This window comes from Cyrtonyx montezumae, unplaced genomic scaffold (genome assembly GCF_038088225.1).
Source record: "Cyrtonyx montezumae isolate F1298 unplaced genomic scaffold, pur_monq_1.0 scaffold_4, whole genome shotgun sequence".
Lineage (NCBI taxonomy): Eukaryota > Metazoa > Chordata > Aves > Galliformes > Odontophoridae > Cyrtonyx > Cyrtonyx montezumae.
Genome location: NW_027072045.1, coordinates 4,498,303 through 4,520,134, shown reverse-complemented (window position 1 = coordinate 4,520,134; position 21,832 = coordinate 4,498,303). Strand labels below are relative to the sequence as shown.

The window sequence follows — 21,832 nt, the reverse complement described above, 5'->3', positions numbered from 1 at the left end:
CTGTTAGTTTTTTGTGTGTGACATCCACTGCATATTGGGAGAACAGGATTAATTTTCAAGAGTCTTCTTTAAGAAAGAGGATGAGAACATTTTAGAAAATCATCAATAAATCAAAGATTCAACTCTCTATCCAATACTTTTACTGCAGGGAAAATTGGACACATACTGCTGATGTCACAAGCCATAAAACAGCATATACAGCTCAAGCAGGATGGGGAAGGAATACAATTTAATTAATTGCTTGTGAGGGAGGGGTCAGATCTCTGTTCCAATATCAATGTATATTTTTAAATGGACCCTTCAGAGGATGATTTTCGTATGTATGTTTACGTGGCATTTGTCTATAATACAGTATTTCAGCCAAGTCACTTTCCACTCCACAGACAGAAGAACAAGACATTTTATATGTCAAACATGATAGCTCTTGTGAGGATTTTTGCTTCTACGTTGCCTTGATCAGTTACCATAAAAATTGCTGTTCCAACTCTCTTCTAGAGAAATGGAATGGTAGAACCATAGTACATTGCTGACTACCATTTTCAGATGAACTTTAAATTTCAAAGTCGGATCAAATAATTACTGTACTTATGGGAAGCACTTACATAAACTCTTCAAAATTCAAAACCTGAACAGTAACACACTGCTGTAGAAAAAGCACCAAGGGCCGCTTGATTTCTCCACAACTTAATGTCATGTGAGAAGGAAGTCTGAAGCATGAAAAGCAGCCACTGAAAGAGGCAATCTTATTGAAGAAACTCTTGTGACTGCCTTCACCTGTTGACCATACAATGTTCTTTTTTTCCCATGGTTCCTATCCTCTAATTACTATCAACTCTCACTTTTTCCCACTTCATATGCATGTGATGTTTCTGTAGAGCTGCCTTCTACTGTCACCATCAACGGACCAACTCTAGAAGTAAATTCAAATATACATATATAATTTGTTGACTGAGATTTAATATATAATATCAGAAACCATAACTTAAAGCTGCTGATACCTCCAAGGAACTGGAACATACACAGCCTGGAATAGCAGCTGTCCTTCACAGTAGCCAACTGTCTGCCACAAGGGCCAGAGTTGCACTGAATGTGATGAACAAACACTTGCTTTAAGGTTGGCAGAGGACGTGGCACAATGCTGCGGATGCATGAGGTATACACATAGCTGTGCAAGCCCCTTGCTCTGTGCATCAGCCCTGACAGAGCTCAGAATGGCATGGTGCTGTGTATTTTTCACTGACAGCCCCAGCTCAACAAGGGACACCAGGAGAGAAGTTAAAAAGCTTTAAATACATGGAATAGAAATAATAAAGCTAAGATAATAGCAACATAATTTGTAAGGCAAATATAGCTCTGCCCAATAGCACATATGAATTAGTTACATATCCTGATTCCAGACTGGGTTTTGAATAATGATATACTACAGCACATGGTCTAGAATCATGGTGGTTCACTGGTGGATCCCAGGAGCTCCTAAAGCTCTAACTTAAGGCCATGGAAATTAAAGAAGTCCCAGAAGTTTTCACAGGATTATTCCTGCAGTAATTACTATTACATAAAAGAGAAATGCAAGAGAGAGACTGTGCATACATCTTTATCTCAATCCTGCTTTTTCTACTTAAGGCACACAGCATAATTATTTAGAGGCATGAACCCAAAACTCATAGGTCTTATTATTTATTTAATCTGAAGTATCTGGCCTTATTATTTCTTATGATCACTCACATACTCCTCCTCCATATCTACTTCATGAGTGCAGAACTGGGAAAAAAGTAACTAAAATTAGTGTGGCTAATGACTGCTGAGAATTCTGCAAAGTGGATCTTTAGATCATGTTGTCCTCTACCTGTGATAAAGAGAAAGGAACAAAGAAGCCCTCTACATCTCCAGACAGTGATCTATCAGCTTTAAAGTTGAGAGAGACATTTTGGGATGAGATTTTGGGAAACAAAAAGTTAAAATTCATCTGAAAACGGTAGTCAGCAATGTACTATGGTTCTACCATTCCATTTCTCTAGAAGAGAGTTGGAAAAGGCACCAGCTGCGGGTTGCTCCTTGAGTTCCTGCTTGCACAAATTGAACTGTGATTAAAAAGAGAAAGGAGAAAAAAGAAAAAAAGAAAAGAGGAATATCACTTTCAGTGGCAAAACTACACTCCAGCACTGGAAAAACATGTAGCTGGCATTACGATTGTGCCAACATTACGATCGTGCCAACTTTGGCCATCTAGTGGCATCTTTTTCATTATGAAAAACAACAAATAAACGATTATTAGTGATCTCTCTTTTAAAGAGAGACAACTCCCCAAACAGCATGACATACATTAAGCACAACTCAAGAAATGTGCCTGGAGCTACAGGATTCCTGCCCCTTTATTAATGCTGCGCCACATAGAATATATTTAGGATCATAAGGATCATGGAATGACTTGGGTTGGATGGGACCTTAAAGATCATCCAGTTCCACCCCGTGCTGTGGGCCTGGACTCCAGATGGGACTTCACAAGGGCAAAGCAGAGTGGGACAACCCCTCTGTCTGTTGAAGCAGCCCAGGATGCAGTTGCCCTTCCATCTGCAAGCTGGTTCACGTCCAACTTTTCATCCACCAGAAACCCACATCCTTCTTGGCAGAGCAGCTCTCAATAAGCTCTCCCAGTCTGTATGCATATCTGGGACTGCCCCTACCCAAGCGTAACACCTCGCACTCGGCCTCGTTGAATCTCACTGTTTCACACGGCCCCACTTTTCAAGCCAGTCCAGGACCCTCTGGATGGCATCTCTTGCTTTCTTTTACATCAACTGCACCCCTCACAACACTTGGGCACTCTGCACCTTGGCGCCTCGCACAGCAAACAGGCGCTGCTCCCGCGCATGGGCAGATCCGGGGAAGAGCCGGAACTGCCGTTCTCGGGGCGCGGGGCCCGGCGGAGCCCTGAGGGACGGACCGGCGGCCGAGGCGGGGCGGGGCTGCGTTTCCTGCACGGCGGCAGCAGCCGGGTGTTTAGCGGTCCGTAGGCCGCCGGCTGCCGGGGCTGGGCTCGGTGCTGCCCGCCTCGCCATGCAGCCCTTCACCGTGAACATCAAGCTGTCGGCGCGCACTCTGACGGGCGCCCTGAGCGCGCCCAACCGGGGAGCGGCGGATTGGTGAGAGGGGTCGGGCTGTGGGGGCCGGGGGTGGGGGTGACTGGTGACTGGTGGAGTGCTCGTCCGTCCTGGCGGTACAAAGCACCCGTGCTGATGTGCAGCGCTGCTTGCTGTGTTTCTTGCTGGTTTGGTGACGAGACGTGCTTTCCTAGGGGCTGGCAGGGTCTGATTGCGTACGGATGCCATTCCCTCGTGCTGGTGGTGGATGCCGATACTGCCCAGACATTGCAGGTTCTGGAAAGGCACAAAGCGAATGTGGTCAAGGTGAGATGCACAAGGTTTAAAGCGTAACGCTTGTTTCTGGTGGATATATCCGTGCATGTGTGTTTAAACACTCCACATAACTGAAATTTTATTGCACATATATCTAAATAGCTGAAATCGTGTATTATAAGCAGTTCAAATCGGCACTGCAGTTACGTATACAGTATTTTAAATACCTGTATTCAACGTGGTGCATTTAATGGCTAAATCAAACCACCTGTGAACAAGTTGGGGCTGGGGTTGACAGTTTGAGGTATATAAAATCATATTTGACTCTTAGTAAGGAGAAGTTATTTCTCAGTTATCGCAGAGTAAAGATGTGCAATTGGTAGCAATCACATAACATACAATGCTCAGTTAACCTGTGCCTTTTGGCAGCTTGTTTGGGCAAGCTTTTCCTTGATTAGGCCTTGAAAATGAATAAGATATCTACTGTAACCTAGATATTACTGGGCCCTTCACTTCAAGAAAGGCATTGTGGCTCTGGAGTGTGTCTAGGGTATATCAGTGAAGCTGTGAAGGATCTGGAGCACATGTCTTATGGGGAGTGGCTGTGGGAACTGGGGTGATATAGTCTGGAGAACAGAGGAGGCTCTTACTGCTCTCTGCATTTCCTTGCAAGGAGGTTGTGGTGAGGTGGGGGTCAGCCTCTGCTCCCAGGTAACAGCGATAGGATGAGAGGAGGTGGCCTCAGGTTATGCCAGGGGAGGTTCAGGGTTGGGTATTAGGAAGAATTTCTTCTCAGAGCAGTGAGGCACTGGCACAGGCTGCCCAGGGAGGTGAGGGAGACCCTGTCCCTACAGATGTTCAGCAGCTGTGGAGATGGTTTGTTGGCATGGTTAATGGTTGGACTTTATAGTCTTAAAGTCTTTTTCAACCTTAATGATTCTATGTTTCTAATTGTGTAAAAAAATACAGAAAATGCAAGTGATACAGAGGTGGCAGCTTTTATGATGACTGCATTTTATCATTTCCACTTGGCTTGCATAATAAGTTGTAGCAGAATATTTTTTGATCCAGGTAATGATAGCACTTTAGTGTACTTCCCTTATGGTCAGATTTGAGAAGTAAATATTTCAATAGGAAACCAAATTATGTAGTCCAGGTAGGTTGTATGAAATTTACAAGATGCATTTTTCAAATGCACTTTTTGGTGACTCATTGGAAGTAGACTGTAAGAAATTGACTTATTTGTGATGAAAAATACTGAAGAGAAATTCTTTTCCACTTTTAAGTAGAGGTTGTTAGGGAGACCATGATCGTTAGTAGATACCCTTACGTGACTTTGTAAGAAATACTCTTCAAGTCCTGTTTCTGTTTATTTTATTTTTGTTTATTTTTAAGAGTTTGTAACTGCTAAAAGCATTTGTAACTCTTTGTAGCAGAGGTTCACACCTGCAAATTTTCTCCCCCATACCCCATGCTTCAGTTTTGAAAAATTTCAAACCACACCACTGTAATGAAAAAAGTCAGAAGCAGTTGTTTCATATACTTTCTGCAGTCTGTTTAGCTACTGTTCTTTAAAGTCTTCCTGTGTTACAGCTGCGTCTGGAATAAGCAGTGATTGCACTGAAAAATAGCCCTTGTCTTTTGTCAGTGTGGTGACTGATAAATCTGTAGAGTGGATTATACCTGCCTTTTATTTTTTGCTGCTTTGAGTGCTTGAAGGAGTGCTTTTACAAAAGAAAGTGTAATTACAGAAACAATTTTTTGAGCGAAAAGAGAGAATTGAAATCTACCTTTTTGTCTTTTTTTCTACATTAATGAGCAGGGCTAATAAGGCATCCTGGTCAGACCTCTGACAGGTAGCACAGTGCCCTGTTTGCTGTTATAAATCTAACTCATGTTGCAGTTAGTGGTGCCCAGTGGCAACTGGATTACTTAATGGCACGTTTTCAGTGTATGCAGAAAGAGTCGTGTTTGGCTAAACCCTTTCTCTGTCAGGTACTATGACAACATACAGCAAAATAGCTGCAACATCAGTTTTGTAGCAGATAAATTCTCATTAGCATAGATTTATTTATTCCTTAAGTGTCTTAGCTCTCTCTCAGGGGCAAGTAGCAGAACAATTCTGTATTGAATGCATAGGGAAGGAGTCAATGTTATCTCCTTCTGTTATCCCAGTGTTTATCTCTGGAGGCTTGTAGACAAAATGTTTCACATTTCAAGATACCTAATTTACATGTGTATTGCCATCTTCCTGCAAGCCAGTGCAGCTTGCAATCTCAAACCAGAGCGTGGTGTATGAAATTTAGTAGTAGTGTCATGCTCAATAGCACAGAGGTAACAGATGCAGTAATGGATGTTATACTATAGCTATGCTTTTTTTGGTGAGTTAATTATTGTTTGTTCGTCAGTCTGAAAATTCCTTAGTTTGATTTCTATGCTTTTTCCTCATTTGACCACTTCATCTCTATCTTCAGGTTAAATGGGCAAAAGAAAATTACCATCACAATATTGGCTCTCCATATTCTTTACGTTTAGCTTCTGCTGATGTTACTGGTAAAATAATTGTATGGGATGTGGCAACAGGAACAGCTCGTTGTGAAATTCAAGAACATGCAAAACCAATTCAAGGTAATGATAATGCGTGATGTTTGAGTGGAAGTTACAGAGTAGCGTGGTCTTCTTTGGAAACATAAAACAGTTCTAAAAAACAAATTCCATTTATGGTCTGAATTTCTGTTTTTAACAGGTAGCACTGCACATGTCCACACACATGCACACAGCCCACATCTGATCTGAAGGATGTCAGTTATTTTCAGGCAGTGAATTTCTATCTGAAACAGCGCTCTGTATTTGTGTTGTACAGAACCACATCAGTCATAATGAAAAGGTTCATGCACCATCTCAAATTGACAGTGGAGTGGTATCTGTATTGGACCTGGAAACAAATGTTTTCTTCTAATAGTCCAGCAAGATTCTTGAGTTCAGGTGTAAAATGAAACTAACTGTAATACACAATCAAGTATACAAATACCATGCTTAAATGCTTTGGTCAGTCTGAAGAAGCATGATAGCCAATCATCACAACTCTGCATCATTTAAACATTCAAGATAAATGGGCAGAAAAACCTGATTTCTAGTGTAGCTGCCTCAGCTAGAAGAACTAGAGGTGGCAATACTGTGAAGTGTACTGGAACAGTTAAGGCCTTTTGGATTTGGAGATAAATAAAGTATTCCTTTATTTTAGTACTTACATAACTTCTATACTGTTAATGCACTTAACAAAATTACAAGTGCATGTACAATAAACCCACAGAGAAGGGTGGTCTCAGAAGACTTCTGTACATCTCTTGTTACTAACAAGTTGCCATTCACAATGTATTTTAGAAAAAGAATTGTTTTAAAGTAGAACAAACTTTATTTGAAAATAAGGTTTTTTTTGTTAATGCTTCTCCTTACTTTTGACAGACATGCAGTGGTTGTGGAATCAAGATGCTTCTAGAGATTTACTGCTTGCAGTTCATCCACCTAACTATATTGTGCTGTGGAATGCAGACACGGGCACCAAACTCTGGAAGAAAAGTTATGCAGAAAATATTCTGTCTTTTTCATTCGACCCATTTGATCCATCCCACTTAGCTTGTAAGTTTATATGTGTAAAATAATAAGAAATTACTATTTTATTTTTGGTTAATTGGAGCTACCAAAAGAATGAAATATCTGTATGACAGTATCAAGAATCATAGATACTTGTGTTATATACCATTAGTTCAAATTGGTGAGGAGCTATAGTGGAGGGGAAAAAAGTCATGCTCTAAGTAACATAGAAAGGAAGTTGGCAGGTGTGGGCAGGAAAAATTTTAGACTAAAATGCTGTAGTAGAGATACTGAGATTAAAGTAATGGATTGGGGGGAATTCTGTTATTAATGCCAGGATGAATTCTTTAAACAAAGGTAGGGGAGGCCTTTGGCCTCTGTGAGAGGTCTTCAGATATTGTCTGAAATAAAGCTTAAATGAAAAAGAGGGGATGGGAAAATTGCTCATGAATAGAAAAGACAAGTTAGAGATCTGAAAAGGAGCCTCTGAGATTTCATAAAGAAGGTGGAATGCAGCTTGGAAAGGGAGGTAGATAGAGAGGTGGAAGAAGCCAAGCACAGGGAATGCTGTTGAACTGATATAAAAAGCTATAAAATAATTGGATGCTGAGAGAGAATCCAGTGAGATAAGAGTAGACCCAAACCAAATGGTATCTTCAGCAAAAGTTTTGTTAGAGGAAGAATGTGAATATCATTTTCAGATACAATTCAGAATGATAAGGGGGATGTAGTGCATGCTAATTCAGATTTTAGTGGAAAGGAACTAAGATAAAGAAGACTCACTATTTTTAGCTTATCTTGATCACTCCTGATACGTTAAGAAACAGACTGCAGTTTCCAGGCTTTGTAGCTGTGCTTTCTTATTTGTTTTTTATCTCTTGTACATGTTTAACATAGAAGAAGAGCTTTGGAGTATAAACATGTAGTAAAATCTTAGCTACACCTTTGGAGTTTAGCTGTATCTTTATTCTGCCACACAGATAGTACGTGTTAATGGTTCTTTGTGCGATGCACTGCATGAGAAGATAAAATGGTTATACAGACAGTATAGGCAACTGTGCTTTCTGTTGGCATTGTGAAGCTTAACAAACAGTAGCTGATGACAGAGAATAACTGTACTGAACAAATACAGAGTGACGAACCAAGTTTCTACCATTAACCCGCACAGTGTTGTGTTTTTTCATTCTGACTTCATTCTGAAATTGATTTTGAGAAATTGCATTTTGTGCATTTTCATCAATGGCAGTGGACTATCTTCTGCTCTTTCTGTAGAAGGTGCCTGTTGTCCAGAATTACGAGTTTTCTGTGTTAACGCATTAGTAAGGTTATAATTATTCCCACCAAAATTTGCAGATTGTATTTTGTAAAAATTATTTTTTCCTGGTACAGTGCTCACCAGTGAAGGAATAGTGTTCATCTCCGACTTCTCTCCTTCCAAAGCTCCTGCTAGCTCAGGGAAGAAGGTTTACATCTCCAGTCCCCATTCCAGTCCTTCTCATAAGCTGGCTGCTACTACAGGGGCCAAGAAGGCCCTTGATAAAGTAAAAATTTTAATCAGTAATGAAAAACCAAGGTACGTTTCTTTGTGGATACTTTTTTTTGATGCCTGTATGTTCTGTAAGTAGTATTAGATTACTATTAGATTGAATGTAATTTAATTAACCAAATGTAATAAAATATTTTTGAAAATATGCATATTGGGGGGTATGCAGACTGGTTATAATTTCTATTCTTTGTCTTCATGGCATTGAAACTGAGATGCACCTGTGAGGAAAGTCTATTTGGCTTCTTTGAATTCATGCTTAATTGATGTACAGTTGATGCCCCCTTTCAAAAAGGGTCCCTCATTTTTATTTAAAGTTTTCTTCTTAATATGGTACTTTTATGTAATATCTACGCTTGTATGTGATTTTTTAGTCATATCTATTTATAACAGACAAATATTCTTTTGTTTGGAAAGTCACTTAATTGCCATTTGCTTATGTGGCCTCTAAGGAAAGTTAGATGTTGTACTCCCTTGACATCACTGAGCTCTAAATGAGAGACAGTTCCATACATCATATTAGATTAAGAAAAGAGGAGTGGGAAAGTTACTACAAAACACAAGGTGGCTTATAGTCTGGAAATAGGAATGAGATGCAAGAAACTGGCAATGAGGGTTTAGTCTATGGCAGATATGATTGAAATAAACAAACAAAACCCCTTAAAAGGACATTAAATCAGTTGAGAACATGTCTGAACTAAACAGAATGTAAGGATAATTTTCTTCAGCGTGTCTCGTGCAATTCATCGACTTTTATGTACCTAACTTGAAAAAAGTTGCTTTCATTTTCTGGGCCCCTTGAAGATTATTTTTTGATGTTTTCCAGTGCTGAATCTGTGACACTCAATGACTGCCTTCAGTTATCCTACTTGCCTTCCAAAAGAAACTACATGTTGTTACTCTATCCCAGAGAAATTCTGATTCTTGACTTGGAAGTGAATCAGACAGTGGGTGTGATTGCTATTGAAAGAACAGGTGTGCCTTTCCTACAGGTAATGGGTTGGTTTCTATTATTGTAAAGGATTATTAAGATGATTTGTAAGTTCATGACCTACTGATAGTTGTGTTTTGATTGAGACACATTAGTTCACCAGGAGAAGAAATAACCTCTGAAGCAAGAACTGTTTAAAGTAATCTTCTGAAGTCTGTAGCAAACCTGATGCATTTTGTGTTGCTGCAAAAGTTACCAGCTTGGAAACCATGCTCTGAAGAAATGGCATTTCATTCTCTTATGGTTAGGCTGTTCATGCAGAGGTTAATACTAATTCCTTGAGCATTTGCCTTTGCTTAACAGGATGTCTGCATCCAGTCTAAGGTGTTTCTGAAGCATCTTTATTCTCCTGTAACCATTTACATTTCTGTTACCAAAAAATGTTTTAAAACGAAGTGATAGCTAAAGACTGCAGAGCAGTTTAAAGAAGAAATGTAACAGACAATTCAAACAGAAACTCACTGAAGTTCTTAAAGCCATCTGTTAGTGCATGGATATGACACAGTGTAGCTTTAGTATTAGTTTTAAAAGAATCATACAATTGATCAATCTTAAAAATAAACAATATTCTACTATTGCCTGTTTTTTTGTTTTATTTTTTTTATTTAACATTTTCCTGGCACTGTTTGTTGACTTTTCCTTCATTACAAGGTTAAAATTCTCCTAACTCTATGTAATATGCTCTCTGTTCATGTAGGTAATTCCCTGTTTTCAGCGTGATGGGTTATTTTGCCTACATGAAAATGGGTGTATAACTTTAAGAGTTCGCAGATCTAACTGCACTGCGAGTGGAATTCCAAATGAAGAGCCAGGTAAATTACGTGTCAGAAATGGCCTGAAATCAACTTTGGGGCATTTTATTTAGTACTTTAGCACCATGGTGCCTTGTGCACAGTAGTCTCTGTCTTTTTCCGAATTTATGGTGTGTTCTACCAAAAATTCTGTGGTTGTTTTTTTTGGTGTTTTGTTTATTTATTTGTTTGTTTGTTTAGTTTTTGGATATCTGGTGCAAAATAAGATATCAATATCCCGAAAGCCCTTTTATCATTAAATATTACTGTGAAGTAGCATAGTGATAGTTAAATATATGAGAAATAATTCTTTTTAACTTATGGAAGTCACTTAATCAATAGGACGTACTGATTTTAGAGCTGAGTAGCGGACTTAAATTTACTTTAAGTTCTAAATTATTAAGCCTTTGTCTCTTTCCTGAAATGTTACTGACTTTTTAATATGATGAAGGAGACATGATAAAGGAAGGTTAAAGAGGCCTGTTAATGTAAGTACATGACTTTTTTGGTTAGATTTCTTATGTCTTCAGTGTCTTCCTAATTTCTAGTGAGGTACAGCCCTATTTGCTACCACTTTTACTAATGAACCAAATGAGTTGTGGAGAACAGATGTATTTTCTGCATGGATGGGAGAGAGTATCATTGTTTAGATTTTTGTAAGATTCAAGTGGAATAAGCTCCATTTAAGACAGAGTTACCTTTGGAGAACTTCTCAGAGCCATGTGTTTTATACAGTATAACCAACAGTGCATAGTACCTGCTTAGTTTTTCCTACCAGAAAGCATAGGGACTTCAGCCAACGAGGTTTGTCACTCTAAATTCACCTCAATTGATGCTTCACACTGTGTGTTTTCTGTTCTAATTGCTTGTTGTTGTGGCACATTGATGTTACAGATCCAGACCCAGTTCAGGAGCTGGTTTATGATTTAAGAAGTCAGTGTGATGCAATTAGGGTAACAAAAACGGTTCGGCCATTCAGTATGGTGTGCTGCCCAGTGAATGAGAATTCTGCTGCTCTCATTGTCAGCGATGGCAGAGTAATGATCTGGGAGTTAAAATCCAGTGTTGCCAGCAGAAATCTGCGTAACAGGTAATGCCTTTGTTTTTCTTATCCAAGTTTCCATCTGGTATATTTACAAGTGATATTGAATTGCATTCTGAAAGTAATGGTGTGCTTCTTTTCTGTGTGACGTTCTATATACATATATGAATGAAAGAATGAAGGAGATGTTTGGAATAAGGAAACAAAAGATAGGAATGAATATTCACATTTGTTCAGGGGAGTGTCTTTCTTGTAATCTGGCTTTCTGCAGACTGTATTGTTTTCCTCAGGACTGGAGCCCTTAGTTTCAATGATTTGCCATTTGTTGGTTTGACACAAAGCAGTGTGAGTGCACAGCAGTGGCCTGAATATGCCTGTGTGAACAATTAATGGTTTTATATATGAAGCCTTTACAGTTTCAGATTTTAAGTAGCCTGTCATACATTTGGTATCAAAGTTATTCTGCTGCAAGAAACCTTTAATATATTATTGGATAAAGTAAATAACTTCCTGCCATAAAAAAAAAAGTAGTATACTTTTAAATGGCAGAAATACTTGATTTTTAACATTTTCTTTTGTTACACATCAGTGTTGCAATTTTTTTTTCTTGTTGTTCCCTGAAATACTGTTAGATGGTTTCACTGTGGTGCATAGCCAGTGTAGCTGTATTGGATCTATATGTTGCTGGGGTGTACTTGCTGAATACCTGGGCTCATTTCTAATGCATTGATTTTTGTCATGGCTATATAACCTGGAAAACGTAATAATATTATGAGAAGCACTGACCCTTGAGGAATCTAGCTCAGAGATTGTACTGAGCAGTAGTCCATATTTCTAGTTGGCACAGTGTCTTCAATGGGTATTTAAGGAATCTTCCTCCATTAGCTCATGGTTTTGTTGCAGCTTTGTGTATGCGAAGGCAGTTGTGCTTCTTTTGTTTGTGTGAAAAGCATTGTTTCAGCTGTAGGTTTTGTTATCTGGAACTGATGTAAGAAGTTTTTCTAAGTGAAAGTTTGGGAATCTGTTTTTAAATATCGAAGTTGCTTAGCAATGTTTCTTAGCTGTATTCCTTAGCATAGTAATACAAGGAAAAGCCTCCATTGAATGCTTAGGTACACTTCAGAGCAAAATCTGTCTATTTTTCTCTTTAAACATCTGTGTAAAGAAAATGAATTTGAAATGTGTGTATTTCTGTTTGAAGCATCTGCTGGTAAGCGTTCGGAATAATCTTGTCAACATATTTTGCAAGCAATAAATGAGAGAGCAGCCTATGGAAAAAGCAAAACTAAGAACCTGAGTCAACAAATGATCCAGTTTGCATCAGGAATTTGTTTTCATTTCTTTCACAGCAGTTCAAGTGCATCGCCTTTGTATTCCCCAGTCTCATTCTGTGGCATTCCTGTAGGAGCATTCCAAAATAAACTTCCTGACCTCTCATTAGACAACATGATAGGTAAGAATATTTTCCACTAACATTACTGATTTCTAGGATTTTTGAATCATTGTACATTTTAGACTACATATGTTAGAATTCTTTTGTGTGCAAATTGAGTAGTAATTCTGAAAGAAAAGTGATCTAATCCATCTGTTAGAGAATATTAATAATGTTGAGGTTATTATTTTGAAGACCAATGTTCAAAGCTCATTTACTCTAAGAAAAAAATGTAATTTGAAATGGAATTTAGCCCAAACCCCTTTCATTTTTAAATGTAATCTTAAGTGTATGAAGACAGTTGTTTTTTTTTTTTTTTGATGCAGCCCACCATTGTGAAATTTAGATGGCAACATCGGTACCGAGAAATGTTCCATAAAGAACTTCCATAAAAATTGTTACCTTTACATTTTTAAAACTAATTTGTTATTGGAAAAGTAACTAGTGCTCCTCAGAGGTATCAAGGCGCAGATTTGGACTTGCTTTTGGAAAGAGGACATTTAGTGTATGATTCTCCTGTGATCTGCATTTTCTATAGATGCTGACATCATAGCTATTGTTAATTTGTACTGGATGTCACTTGGTCTCCAATAGTTGATTGCAGCAGGTAGGCAGCAAATAGGCTTGTGTACCCATCTTCAGAGGGCCCAGCTGTTCTTGGACTCATCTTTTATGTCCCGGTTTGTTTGTTGGGTTTGTTTTTTAATGTTAAGGAAGAAGATTAGTATTGTAATATTGGTGAAATGAGCTGAGGTACATTGTTCCAAAATGTCTTATCATACCAGGTTCAACATGAAGAAATGCCTCTTCAAATAAGTTTTGATGGTTTGTTAGGTTATTTGTAGTTTTCGTTTTATAAAAACTCCTATGTGATAACTTTCCCTAATCCCATAGTAAAACTGAATATCAACAAGACTTTTAATTTGTAGCAGGCCAAGGCTCAGTTGCTGGAGAAGAACAATTGAAAACTCCTTTTCTGCAAGAAGTTCATCTCAAATTCCTGCTGACTGGACTTCTTTCAGGGCTTCCTTTGCCTCCGTTTGCTATCCGCATGTGCCCACCTCTTACAACAAAAAACATTAAGCAGTATGAACCACTCCTCGCTGTTGGTAAGTATCCTGACTGGTTTATTGATTACTCTGAAATTATGTTTTCTAGATTAAATACAGGTACATTTGTTTGTTAGCAAAAGATCATTGTTCCAGGGATGAGAAATCAGACTTACTTTGGTAAAATCTGTGCATGATTGTCCCTAAGATTATTGTTGATTAACAGTTAATATTCTTTCTTAAGACATTTACTTATCTTGAATCATCAGAACAAACAAACTAAAAATCCTTCCTGTTTTCCTGCATCAGGATACCTTGTGAAATACAAGAAGAATCAACAGGCTTTCCATAGACTGTACAAATGGGTTCAGGAGAATGTCTTTATTCAAACTGATTTTGCTGGCTGCAGGGAATCTTGAAGGGTATAAAATCTAAGCTTTGAAAGCTAGAAATCAAAATGCCTTTCCTAAAATTGGTATAGGACAGTAGCTAAAAATGGAAGGGAAGAGAAATAGTTTTAAATCTTGCATTTTCACTAAAATATGGGATGGGGAATAAAACAAGTCTGTGTATTCTATGATATATTTTATTAAATCATTTTTTATAGGTACAAGTAATGGCTCTGTCCTGGTGTTTCATCTTACAAGTGGACTATTGCACAAAGAGTTGAGCATCCATTCCTGTGAAGTCAGGTAAGAGTTCAGTTCCTAGCATAGTCCTTCAGGAAGACAAAAATTAAAAGCATCTCATGTGTTCAAAGCAATGTGCTGTATCTTATTTCATTGTTAATGACACCCAAGTAAATTGCCTCTTGAGCAGTCTGACTTGACATTATCTTTTCTTCATGTAAGCAGTAACACACTGAGAGTAGATTGAAAAATACACTGAATTATAAATATTTGAATTTTTTCTGTTTCTTCTTATCTAATGTGCATGTCAGCTACTTCCCATTTCTTTAGCATATTCTGGTACAAAGATGTCTTTTTAGCACAAGGAACTATTTCAGTCTCTTATTTCTAGTCATGACTAGCACACTGTGTACTTTGCAGTAATTCTGGTTTGTACATCAGAATTTATTTCCTTTGCTCACTTGTGAAACTGCTGTTAACACAGTTCTAAACCAAACTGAATTCAAAATAAAATTATCTTTAAAATCTTTCAAAGACTCTGAAGACTACATACAGGACTCAGGATTTAGCTGTCCTAACTGAGGAATGGAGCCAGTTTTAAGCCTGTTGTACATGGTGTTTGCGTGTACAAAATGACATAAATACTTGCATAACTAATGGCAAAAATATTCAAAGTGCTGACCAGATATGTATTTTCAGACAGGGTTTACTGATAAAATAAAATATTTTAGTGGCAATATTAATAAATTTATGTCAGAGTTGTGGCTTGAAGCCTTTCATCTTACCATTTGTTCTACAAAAAGTGAAGAATAGATGTATCTGAGAATAGCTGCATCTAAGAGAATTCATTAGGTGAAACTGCTTTGAATCTACCATCAAAATCACATAAGCATATTTGCATTTGTGATGTGATTAGCAGACACTTCAGAAATAGAATTTCTGTTCTAATCCATTTGAGTGCTTTTTGTGGGTTTTTTTTTTTTGTATTTGTTTAATACCTTGAAGAAAACTTAGAATAGAAATTTCATTTTATATTCAGTTATGCAGCCTAAAGAGAGGCTGAGTTTTTTTTTCTCTATAGTTCATAGGATTCAAATTAAAAAACACTACTAAGGCTTCACAGATTAATAAAAAATAATAAAAATATGAGAGACAGAAGGAAATAGACTTTTGAGAACATATTTCTTTTTCTTTCAATTCATGTAGGTTTCATGTGCTATTGGAAGCATTTTTAGTAGGTGCTTTTCACATTGCAAAATTTCTGCAATGATTAAAAAAACTTTCAGCATGCATTGTTTTTCTTAGCAATTATCCTCACCAAGGTGGTATTTTTGGAACACAAGGTGATTGTGAGTTTTGCTTAAAGTTCAGTCATTAAATGTCTTAAATATTTATTTTAGTTTCACAATCCAACTCTTAATGGCAAGGGTGACTTTCTCAATAATCTTCAGAAGTTCTGAGGAGTGCTTGAAGCAATGTAGAAGAAGGCACTGTGATTATTTTAAATGGGTATTCATGGAGTGTAACAGTTTTTCTTTCAGTGGGAATTCTTACTTTACTTCTGAAATGAAGATAATTTGCATAATGCCTTTATTTCAGTTTTAACTGAAAACACACCTTCAGGGAATGCCATTATTTTAGTATGTAGTTGATAATACTCAGTAATTGTAACTCAGTGCCTTGTAACGTAAGAAGAAAATGTAATAAAACTAAGGATCATTGTATTGGCAGCCATCCTTTACATGTCAGTTGTGCTAAAATATTGGCCAATAAGTTTTCTAGATTCTGGCAGTTAATACACTTTTTAGAGATTACTTCTCTTTTCTTTCGAGTTACATTATTTGGTCGCATGCTGATTTTTTTTTAAAATGTATTTATTTCTGTCCCTGATTGTTACTTTGCCATTTCACTAGAACTGTGTGGGTTATTAGTTTTCCTTTGAGTTTAAATTGCTTTTTATTACGAGTACAAGGCAGGGGAAAACAGAAATGCTTCAGAGTCCACAGAGATGAAAAGTCAATCAGGCTGAGCTAGGAGCATAAGTGGGCAAAAAACAGAGGAGATCATAGCATGTGTAGGAAGAGAAGAAGCTGTGAGCGGGAGGTCAGTCTTCCATTAGGATACAGGGAAATATAATAATTTTTTCCTGGTAATAGGAATGTGAAGAAGAATGCAATAAGTAATTCTGATGACTGTTAGTAAGTGGAGCAATCTCCTTTTTTTTTTTTTTTTTTTTTTTTTTTTGTAAGTTATTGAGGTAGAATCACAGAATCATTTGAGTTGGAAGTGGCCCTTAAAGGCCATCTGATCCAACTCTCTGACAGTGAACAGGGACACCTCCAGCTGGATGAAGTGCTCTGGGCTCCATCCAGCCTGACCTTGGGTGCCTTCAGGGATGGTTCATCTTCCAGCTCTGGACAAGCTGTTCCAGTGCCTTACCTCCCTTACTGTAAGAAACATTTTTCTTATATCTAGTCTAAGGGAAGACAGGTGATGGTAGTACATCTTCAGCACAGAGGAAAATATATTCAGTGCGTACATAAAAAAGCCCCACTGGCGATAAATAGAATGGCCTGCAGGCAAAACTTGTAGATTGCTGATGTACATCCCAAGTTTTGACAGTTGAGTTTACACTTGCTGTCTTTTGGGAAGCTGGTTTGCAAACATTCATCACATTCATGAAAAAAAAAATTATCTCACAGAGAAGATGAATGAAATGTTTCCCAATTCTGCCATTCAGATGTTGGTCTGCTAGATTTATTTCTGTGTCTCATCATTACAGGAGGTTGTGGAAAGCAAAAAGTCTTAAGTGGGTTCGAGAAACATGTGGACTCTATAAAGCCCGTAGATTTCCTAATTTTGTTTCCATTCTTACCTCTTTCCTTCTTTTTTGTAGTTAATTCAACTAAGAGCTGCTGTGTCAAAAAGTCACAGCAATTCTTTCCCAACTAGAAATGCCATTTGTTTCTTTATCCACTTTAGTACTCTCTTAATTTGTCTGAAATGAAACTATTTATCAGAACAACTGAGTTTTACACTTGAAGTAATTGAGATAAGTTGCATGTCTAGAATCTCTGAACTTTATATTTTGAAAGAGTAGAGCCTATCTAAGAAACAAATTGCAGCTGAACATAACGTGTAGTTCTAGGAGATAAAGTTGTCTCTTATGTAGAAATCTTGCAAATGGAATTACTGCAGTAGGGAAGGCATTAATTGTTTCCTTCATTACAGTCTGAACCACTGTATTAATTTGGTGAATAAGTAGTTCCTTCAGATTTCTCAATTTTACATGAATGACAGCAACAAAAAAGTTGTATTGTTTCAGGTGCAAGCTGATTAGCCAGGCTGAGGTTTCTGTTTGATGATAGGTGTCCTGGGGTTCTGTTATCATTATTGGCACTGACAGATGGCCTGCTGGCAGCAAATAGTCTTATAAAAATAAAAGGTCTTCTGGTGTTAAATCTGAGCACGAGTGAGGGGCAGAAAATGCCTCAGGACTTGGAGTGAAAGTGGTAAATAAGTATTGTCAATATCAGTGCATTATGAGTATTCTGTGCTTTTTCCAAAAAAAAAAAAAAAAAAAAAAGCATAGTGAAATAATAGGTAGAGACTGCCCAGGTGTGAGAATTAAAGTTTCTTCCATTTCAGAATGATCCCTGTGTTCACCAATGCTTGGAGACTTAAAATGAGAAACATTATTGCAATTGTAGATTTCTGTTCAGTCTTTCTTGCCATGTTTTGCTTAATAATTATGTATTTCTAGTGTTGATTGAAGTTCTTGGTTGAACTTCTGTTGGTCCTGGTGGGAAAAGGACTGGATTCTTAATTTTTAAACTTTTATCAAGGACTTGGAAGGAATGCTTTACTTTTTTTCTTTTTAAATAGTTTGAACTGGGGAGAAAAATAAGATAAATATGGTTATAGCTTATGTGTGTATAAAATGTTATGGGAATGCTTTTTGCTCTTCTTGATCTAAGCTGTATTTTGGAAACTTAGGTATTTTCTGTCTGTTTGAGTATTGCAGTTAATATACTCCATGTTCTCTCTTCTGATCATAGGGGAATAGAATGGATCAGCTTGTCTGGTTTTATTTCCTTTGCCACATCAACACCTAACAACTTAGGGCTGGTAAGGAATGAGCTGCAGCTGGTGGACCTGCCAACAGGTTGGTGTTTCCTGAGACATCTCTGGGGCTGAGGAGCCACAAATATAAGTTCTTACTACTTTATTTTGTCATGACAACAGAAAAAAAAAAAGAATTTAACTGATTCTGCTCTTCCTTGTGAAATCCAATGTGTTCCAACTGATGCTCTACAGCCAGAATGGAAACAGTACCTCTGTAGAGATTCCTGTGTCTTGGACTCAAAGCATGTGTGTCAGCAGAAGCTTAGGAGCATTCACACATTGTGACTCTTAATTCTGTAACTTGTTCACACAAGGCATGCATTTCCAAATGTCTTTTGTCGTAGCCTAAATCCACTGTTTCTGGTTGTTCTTTAATAGTCTGTTGTTTTTGTCTTATTTTTTGTATGTATGTAATATTTTTTGTATGTATGTATGTATTTGTATGGGTGTAACACACTTGTGTTTACAGATAAAATATAGAGATGTGTATAAATATAAAATGGGTATTTTAGTCATTAAATAATAAAATAGGATTCTTCTATAAAAGTTTGGAAGGGTTAAAAGTAAGTAACTTTTTAAAAGATATATTTGCTAGCAAGCCTAACGAATTGTGTTTTTCAAACCATCCTGTGAATGCCTGGAACATTTGTGGTTGAGTTCATTATTTGCAGAGTACCAGGAGGTAAAATCTGAAATGTTAGACAGCACTTTAATAATAACTTCAAATTATTTTTGAGTGTGAAAGCCTAGAGTCATTTAATTTCTAATTGAAGAGCCTGAGTCTTGCAATGCATGGCTAATTCTCAATTGCTTTATGTAGCATAAAGTGATCTTTTAAAAACTTATGAGAAAGACTCAATTTTTGCATTTCCAGGGTGCTGCTGAAGGTAGCTATCCTTTTAACTGACAATATTGCATATTTCTTCTTGATGGTATCTTTTGTTTGTTTATTTAAATCAAAATGGAAGACATGTGTCAGTTTCTGTAGTTGTGCTCCAGAAGCAGTTCAGGGATTGTGATACACAGTAGGGTTTACATTCAGATTTTGAGATACAATATAGCAATGACTGGAGTGGTGTCAGTTATGCAGGACACCTGGAGGTGTTCTGAGTCAGGTGTTTCTCCTTTCCATCCATCATGGAAATTTCTGAGTTCATCATATTGTTACTGTGTTCCAGGCAGGAGCGTTCCATTTCGTGGGGAACGAGGCAATGATGAGCCAGCTATTGAGATGATAAAGGTGTCTCATTTGAAGTAAGTAATTATGACCTTTCTGAAGTTAATAAATTTTACTTCATTCTGTGTGAGGGTCCTTAGCAATAACAAAAATATCAGAAAAAAAACCAACAAACCACCACTCCAGAAAGGATAGATATGTAACAACACTGAGAGAAAGAGTAAAATATTAGAGCAAAAGTTGTAAGTGTTTCTGTAGTAGATTTTCTCACTCTGTATAAATGTAATTAAAATAGTGTTGATTTTAATTAGACATTATCTCTAAATTTTCAGAGTGTTTTCTTTAAAATGGAGGGGAAAAAAAAGAATCTTCTCTAGCTTGTATAGGAATATTTTGGAATGTTGTGGTCGAGAGAATTTAAGTGTTCAACCATGCAATGGTCTTGCTATTACATTAATATTTAAGAACGGCACTGGGCTTAAATGAAGAGACCACCAAAAATTAAGTGAGAATAAGAAGTATAATTTATTTAATAGTGATTAATAAAGTTAAGACGAGTGCATAAAGGTACAGAACCTGTCTGTATTTTCATGCAACATGTGAAAAGTGGAAGATTGAAAGTGTTTTCGTAAATGAGCTGCACAGATGAAAGATCTGGAGACATGACTGACAAGTGGTTTAGTGTAAGAGGATCTTATGTTCATTTATCACTGGATTAAGGAAATGCATGTGTCTGGAGCAGAGAAATAAATCTATCCAAACTGCAGACTTGGTACATCTTTCTGATAGATTGTGCAGTCATTGACTTGGGCTGAATGTGGCTAAATTAGAGGGGCTGCTGCTTTCCATGGATTCCTTCCCTTGTCTTTTGTACAGTAATTGAACAGTGCCACCAACCTGACAGAAGTATCTAATTCTTTTAGCCTTGAAGGAAGACTTCATTTCAAACTGAGTCTTAAACATCCCAGTAACTCAAGGAAATCACAAGCTTTGTCTTTTAGTTTTGAGTTTAGTTTTTGTTTTTTTTTTTTTCTTCAAATCAGCCCTTTTTTGGAAAATGGATGTGGAAAATGTGTGAAGTAAAATACTGAATTTAAAGTGGAATGGTTTCTTTTGATGTAGTAAATTATTGTGTGTTTCAGGCAGTATCTAGCTGTAATATTTAAAGACAAACCACTGGAAATCTGGGATGTCAGAACATGCACTCTGCTGAGAGAAATGTCTAAAAACTTTCCTGCAGTGACTGCTCTGGTAAGGAAAAGAATCTTCCCTTCTGTTTGTTAAGTGTAACTTGTTGAGAGTATGAAAACCTATGAACAATTCTGCATCAGAATGTTGGCATATCTGTAGTATACATGTAAGTGCTTTCCCTCTTGCTTTATTTTTCCCATCTGTTACCAAATAGAGGAATAAAAAAAGAAATACTTGCTAGATACTTGGTCTAACTTTTGGGTGCTGAAGGAATGTGTCAGAAAAAGCAATCTTCATTGAAACCATTATAATTAACAGGCAGTTTCTCAGTAAGTTCAGGTTGCAAACATAAAAAGGTTTTTTACAGTAGGAACAGGCTGCTTAGGGCGGTGGTGGGTGCCCTGTGTCTGGAGATGTCCAAGGTCGGTCTGGATGGGGTTCTGAGCAACCTGATCTGGCTGAAGATGGCCCGTTATTGCAGGGGAGTTAGACCAAGTGTTCCCTAAAGCTCCCTTCCAACTCAAACAGTTCTATAATTCTGTGATTTGTATTTTCCATTTTTCCTAAACAAATATTTGCAGGAGTGGTCACCTTCTCATAACCTGAAAAGCCTGAGAAAGAAGCAGCTTGCAGCCCGTGAGGCCATGGCTCGGCAGACAGTTGCATCAGATACTGAAGTCAGCAGTGTTGAATCGTCTGTTATCAGGTATTTCTGATTCAGATTTAGTGCTGTTATTTATCAGTGTTAGTTTCTCCTGTGTGATGCTTTTCAAAAAAAATAGACTATTTTCAAGTGGATTGTTGATTACATGCCAGGCAAAACAGCTTTCAGTGCCTCCTGTTAGCTTTTAGATGTGCATCTCTGATTTACTGCAGAATGAGAAAAACTGTACCAAGTGGAACTAGTATCTG

The 21,832-nt window shown here is 37.4% G+C and overlaps 1 protein-coding gene across 3 annotated transcripts in view; it reads left to right on the top strand.

Moving 5' to 3' along the window:
* The first annotated feature begins 3,057 nt into the window (after positions 1-3,057).
* WDR11 (WD repeat domain 11) overlaps positions 3,058-21,832 on the top strand; it is a 32,993-nt gene continuing 14,218 nt past the window's right edge. Inside the window, exons 1-15 of one of the 3 annotated variants that reach the window (XM_065746379.1) lie at positions 3,058-3,143; positions 3,296-3,407; positions 5,831-5,984; positions 6,822-6,995; positions 8,340-8,523; positions 9,320-9,485; positions 10,182-10,296; positions 11,170-11,365; positions 12,667-12,770; positions 13,682-13,858; positions 14,406-14,490; positions 18,486-18,592; positions 19,731-19,806; positions 20,872-20,980; positions 21,502-21,626. In XM_065746379.1, the coding sequence (XP_065602451.1) occupies positions 3,058-3,143; positions 3,296-3,407; positions 5,831-5,984; positions 6,822-6,995; positions 8,340-8,523; positions 9,320-9,485; positions 10,182-10,296; positions 11,170-11,365; positions 12,667-12,770; positions 13,682-13,858; positions 14,406-14,490; positions 18,486-18,592; positions 19,731-19,806; positions 20,872-20,980; positions 21,502-21,626 (1,970 nt within the window). Of the gene's footprint in view, positions 3,144-3,295; positions 3,408-5,830; positions 5,985-6,821; positions 6,996-8,339; positions 8,524-9,319; positions 9,486-10,181; positions 10,297-11,169; positions 11,366-12,666; positions 12,771-13,678; positions 13,859-14,405; positions 14,491-18,485; positions 18,593-19,730; positions 19,807-20,871; positions 20,981-21,501; positions 21,627-21,832 lie in introns of all 3 variants that reach the window. The other 2 variants (XM_065746378.1, XM_065746377.1) reach the window with 2 other exon arrangements.